This window comes from Terrapene carolina, unplaced genomic scaffold, assembly GCF_002925995.2.
Source record: "Terrapene carolina triunguis isolate 2854851 unplaced genomic scaffold, T_m_triunguis-2.0 Scaffold16738, whole genome shotgun sequence".
Taxonomy (NCBI): domain Eukaryota; kingdom Metazoa; phylum Chordata; order Testudines; family Emydidae; genus Terrapene; species Terrapene triunguis.
The window spans coordinates 2,564-8,221 of NW_020681089.1; the positions used below are offsets into that span (position 1 = coordinate 2,564).

The following is a 5,658-nucleotide window of genomic DNA, read 5'->3' on the forward strand; positions in this document are numbered from 1 at the left end:
GGGTTGTTATCTGGCTTTGGTTATATTAGTTTGTTCAGAATCAAGTGGCACTAACTTTATTCTGTTATTTAATCCAGAGGGAAGCAGCATGTCCTAGTGCTTAGAGCAGGGGACAGTGGGTCAAGACTCCTGGGTCCTATTCCTCACTCTGCCAACTCTCACTGATGTCCCAGGATCAAGCCCCCACTGGCTCCTTTTAAGTGACAGAAGCAGGGACAATTCACACGGTGCAGTTCTGCAAACAAGGCTGTGGTTTTGCTCCCTTGCTGTCACTGTTCAGATGGGCTGCACAATCCACCCCTCTGACTTATGGGCTGTCTCATGCCAATGCATTTTAAGAGAGAAAGAGAGGATAGTTTTGGAGGGTGGAGTGGATGGCTCTAGGGGACTGGGAATGATGGGACTGGCACTTCACTTCTAGTTTCCCGGCTTGAACCTGTTGACTGGAAGCTGTTACCATCTGCTGGCTGTTTGGTGGTCTCAACACGGTTCCCCAGTATCCACATCACAAAGTATTCAACAGGGCATGCCCAATGACATCCCAACGTGAGGGAACAGGGAGGCAGGGATATTGTAGCAGGGGAACTAGGACAGTATTTTTTTTTTGTATAATGACCGTGCTGAGATGAGGATAAAAGCCCCATCCATTGAATCTAATGGGAGAGCATAAGCTTAAACCAGAGTGTTGCTGCTTGTCAGCTTGAGATACACAGGCCAGGCTCAGCCCTCTGCAGACTTTCCTGTTGCAGCTGGAGTTTGAGTGGGGAAAGGGAAATGATCGGAGTGTTTCTATAACCCTTCCCATAGGGGTGAGGAGCATGATCACGGAAGATGAGAGGACCAGGGACAATGGCCTGTTTATGTGCAACCACATTTCCCTAAGCAGTCACTGATTTTATGCACTTCAGCTCTAGGGTACCCTGTGTGAGACCCCCAGCCGTGTACACCTGCAGCTTCCATTGAATTCAGCCAGAGATGCCAGAAGGCCCGTCTGTGAAGAGGTTCCAGTTGTTGACTGCTCCTTTTGTGGGGCAGGTAGTGGCCAAGGTGGGAGGAAGCAGCAGGCAGAGAAACCTGAAGGATCTGAAAGCAATGAGGCTCCAGGACTCTCAGGTGAGCTATGCTAAAAGGTAGCTTTGTCTGGAGATGTCAGCCCTGCCTCACAAACTGGTGCTGCAAAGGTGCAGGGTGTTGGCATGTGGGAAAACCTATAGTAACATCCGAGTAGCCTCTTGGGCTCAGTGTGGAACATGTCCCTAGTTTGCAGCTCTAAACAGGTGCTGTACAGACAGACTTAGGCACTACCCACATGGCTACGGGACTAACGTGAAGGCACCTTCAGCTGTGAACAGTGGCCACTCTATATTGAGAAGGTTGAGCTGAGGGTCGTGGGGGACGTGGGGAAACTAGGGTACGCACAGGGAAAATACCCAGATTGCTTTGCTTGTTGACTGTTCATAACCCAGAATAAATTAACTTCCTAGTGGAATTTAAGTCAACAGGGCTTCACTGTCAAGGGCCAATGCATCATTGAATGCCATGCAGAGGCCCACCAAATAATCACAGACTCATAGACTTTAAGGCCAGAAGGGACCATCGTGATCATCTAGTCTGACCTCCTGCACATCACAGACCACAGAACCTCACCCACCCACTCCTGTAATAGACCCCTAACCGAGTTACTGAAGTTCTCAAATCTTGGTTTAAAGACTTCAAGTTATGGAAAATCTAGTTTAAACCTGCAAGTAACCCGTGCCCCGTGCTGCAGAGGAAGGCAAACCTCCTCGCATCCCTTGTGTCTGCCAATCTGACCCAGGGGAAAATTTCTTTCATGACCCCAAATACGGCGATCAGCTGGACCCTGAGTATTTTGGCAAGACCCAAACACTGGGAAAGAATTCTCTGTTGCAACTCAGAGCCCTCCCCATGCAGTGTCCCATCACTGACCGTTGGGGATATTTGCTACTAGCAGTCACCGATCGGCTCCATGCCATGGTAGGCAACCTCATCGACTGATGTGTGTTGTGACAACCTGACCCGTGACATCTGCGTGCAGATGTGGTCGCCCCATCTCAAAAAAGATATACTGGAATTGGAAAAGGTTCAGAAAAGGGCAACAAAAATGATTAGGGGTATAGAACGGCTTCCGTCTGAGGAGAGAGTAATAAGACAGGGACTTTTCAGCTTGGAAAAGAGGTGACTAAAGGGGAATATGATAGAGGTCTATAAAATCATGACTGGTGTGGAGAAAGTAAATAAGGAAGTGTTATTTACTCCTTTTCATAACACAAGAACAAGGGGCCACCAAATGAAATTAATAGGTAGCAGGTTTAAAACAAACACAAGAAAGTATTTTTTCACGCAATGCACTGTCAACCTCTGGAACTCCTTGCCAGAGGGTGTTGTGAAGGCTAGATAACAGGGTTCAAAAGGGAGCTAGATAAATTTATGGAAGATAGCCATTCATGGACCTATTAGCCAGGATCGGCAGGAATGGTGTCCCTAGCCTCTGTTTGCCAGAAGCTGGGATTGGGTGATAGGGCATGGATCACTTGATGATAACTTGTCTGTTCATTCCCTTTGGGGCACCTGCCATTGGCCACCGTCAGAGGACAGGATAATGGGCTTGATGGACCTTTGGTCTGACCCAGTATGGCCGTTCTTATGTGATGGGCACACTCTGAAGTTGTTGGCTCTGTGATACTGTCTCCATTCTCTCTCCTATCCCCAGTTGCTGAGATGGGAAGTGTCACTCTTTCCTTCTACTTCCCTCCTTGCTGATGCTGAAAGGGAAAGGGGAGCAGAGGGAATTCTAGTGGCTCACAGATTTTTTTTCTCCCTTGTATCTTGTATTAAACAGGGATGAGATTTCGGTGCAATATTTAACTATGCTCACTATGTCCCTGTCAGGGCCGGGCCATGGGCAGCTGGGTGAGCCCTGGTCAGCTGCTAAGTTGCAATCAGGAGACAAGTAGCAGGGTCAGGAGTGAGCCGGGTCAGAATGCCAGGAAGTCAGGGTCAGGCGCCAGGTTACAGACAGCCGTCAAATAGCAAAGTCAAGGTCAAACCAGGGTCAGAAGCCAGACTCCAGGGTCTTTCGCAGGCAAGCTGGTGGGCAGTGTTGTTGTCCAGGCAGTTCGTCATGCTAACTTCCTGGTTTAAATACTGGTATTGGCCAATCAGTGGGCAGTGAGGGCCCACCACTCGGGCTTTGCAGGGCGATACTTCCTGCCAAGCCTAGCGTCACAGTGTTCTCCAGTGGGAACCTAGCCTGTGGCAACGTTGACACGTCAGAGGCCCAGAACCACCCCTCTGGTCCCATGTTCTATCTGTACAGGTGCTTACAGGCCCAGATCTTCCATGGGAGACCCTGAAGCAGGATTAGAAACCAGGCATGCTGGGCAAAATCACTGAAGTCTGCTGCCCATTCTGGCAATCTCCCTGGAACTGTAACAAATATGTATAGGAGCATGAGCCTTTGTTGGCTTGGCTGGATATTCCTTCCGTCAGCCGAGGATGGCTCCTCTCCTCAGCTCAGACTAGCAATTGCTGCAGCCAGTTCAGTGTTAACGAAGTCCCTGAACAGACCCCCACCCCCTTTATATCCTCTTACAAACGATTAAGGAACACACAAACCTTCAGAGATTCTCCTGCTTACATTTATAAGCTACTCTAAGTTCAGGATTTGACCTAAAGAAATTGTCACACGTTTAAATTTATGCTGTCATGAATGTAGACCAAAGTCCACAATGAATATGCACATTACTTTCAGCATGGCTTTGGGATAGGGGATAGGGATTCTATCCCATCCTGGCCAGGTCCCTTAGTAACCAAAAATAACTTCCACCTGGCAGCTGTTTGTTTGGTTTAGGAGCACGTGAGATTAGTTTGGCCTCAGCCCATTTTGCAGTAAATAAGGATAAGGGGAACAGAGAGGAGACCTTTCCTCACAGCCAAGTGGAAGAGGGGAACTGCTGGAGAACCATTAGGTCATCAGAGTCTGATGTCATTCATTGTTACGTCAGCACAACCCCACAACTCACAGGCCCAGACTTTCAGCTGTCCCCAGTGGTGCTCCATCCCAAGCCCCCACCCCACCCCTTCCCCCAAGGCCCCACGCTCACTCTGCCCCCTCCCCTGAGCGCACCCTGCCCTCGCTCCGCCTCTTCCTGCCCCCACTCCTCCCCACCAGTGCCTCCCGCCTGTCATCGAACAGCCAATTGGCGGCGGTAGGGAGGTGCGGAGGGGGAGGAGCTGATCGGCGGGGCCCACCGAACAGCTGATCGGTGTGTTCCTAATGTGTGCAGAACACCCCCTATTTTTTTCCCCATGGATGCTCCAGTCCCAGAGGCAACGTCACTGCTTCCACTGTGGCTGCACTGGGCTTCCTAGGGTAGCTGTTCCAAGCTGAAGGGCCTCTTCAGCTTGTAAACAATCTCTCTACCTGTCATGCACTTCTTGCACATAGGAGACTGCAGGGCTGCTATTAGCAGGTCAGGCTTCCATGTCAGATCTAGACTGACTACAGAGCTTACTTCTCAGAGAGAGACGCACCAGAGGTGCTCACTATAAAATCCTTTAATGCTCTGCCAGATATGGCCCAGGTTAGCATAAATAAGGCATGTTACATACAGCACCACCTAATGGCTGATCAGTATAATACAGTTTGGTATTCATTACACTACCTGCGGGGTATGCACTGATGCCCATAGCTGCCCTACTGATGCTTCAGTTAGACTGGCAAAGAGAACAAGACTTCTTGGGATGTGGGTCCCTGCTCTAATGTTGCTAGCTCATATCTCCCAGAGAGTCCTCCAGTTCCCTCACGTTAACTGAATGCCCTTCACTTTGAACCTCGCCTTCAGGCGCTGAGGGTTACTTACCTTAAATTGTTCATTGTTTGCAAATGCATACGTCCTCAAACGCTTCCCTTGACTTTTATTTTGTAGGCCTCTGGAAAGAATTTATTCCTGGCATTCGGTGCCGCTCTGGAAGCATGGACCATGGGTGGAAGCCCATCTCCAGGTCCTGTGGAAGAAGAGCCAACCATCCAAGGAGAGGCTGACCGCGGGGCGTGCTCCCTTACCCTTGCTCAGGAAAAACAGGAGGATGAGGTCTCTCAGCTAAACCCCAAAGAACACAGTGTGCCGAGAAAGCAGGAAACGGAATGTTCAGTGCCTGATGCCGCAGATGCAGCAGGGGGCACTTGGAAATGGCTGCGCTTCCATTTTGGTTTGTTTGGCAGCATCCGGGCTAATGAGTTCTCGAGAGCTAATAAGGCGAACAAAAGAGGGGACTGGAAGGATCCCGTGCCCAGGTATTGACTGAATCCTCTGTCAATGGCAAACACCGTTCTCTTTTTTTTTTCCCCTTGCCCGCCTCCCACCCCCAATGCCCAGTTTCTAAAGAGGCAAAAGAGGCTTCGTTATTGCTTGCTTGTTTAATGTCTCAACGTGACAGTCCTGGGCATTGCATGTGTTGGTTCCTGCAGAATGTGCCTATGAAACTGGCAGGTTTCTCAAGCTAAGAAGAAACAATAAGACAAGTGATGCTTAACCATAAATAGGGACGTAATCTCCCTGGGGTAAACAACATTAGAAGATCTGCCCCCGGAGATGCTGACTAAATCCACATGACTGCAAATCAGGAAAGACCAGG

At 49.6% G+C, this 5,658-nt stretch overlaps 1 protein-coding gene across 1 annotated transcript; it reads left to right on the forward strand.

Moving 5' to 3' along the window:
• Positions 1 to 975: 975 nt before the first annotated feature.
• Positions 976 to 5,317, forward strand: LOC113408493 (endonuclease 8-like 2; the record flags this gene model as incomplete). Its single annotated transcript, XM_026661751.2, has 2 exons — positions 976 to 1,113; positions 4,950 to 5,317. Coding segments are annotated over exons 1-2 (506 nt in total), but the record flags the coding sequence as incomplete, so codon positions are not given.
• Positions 5,318 to 5,658: the final 341 nt, after the last annotated feature.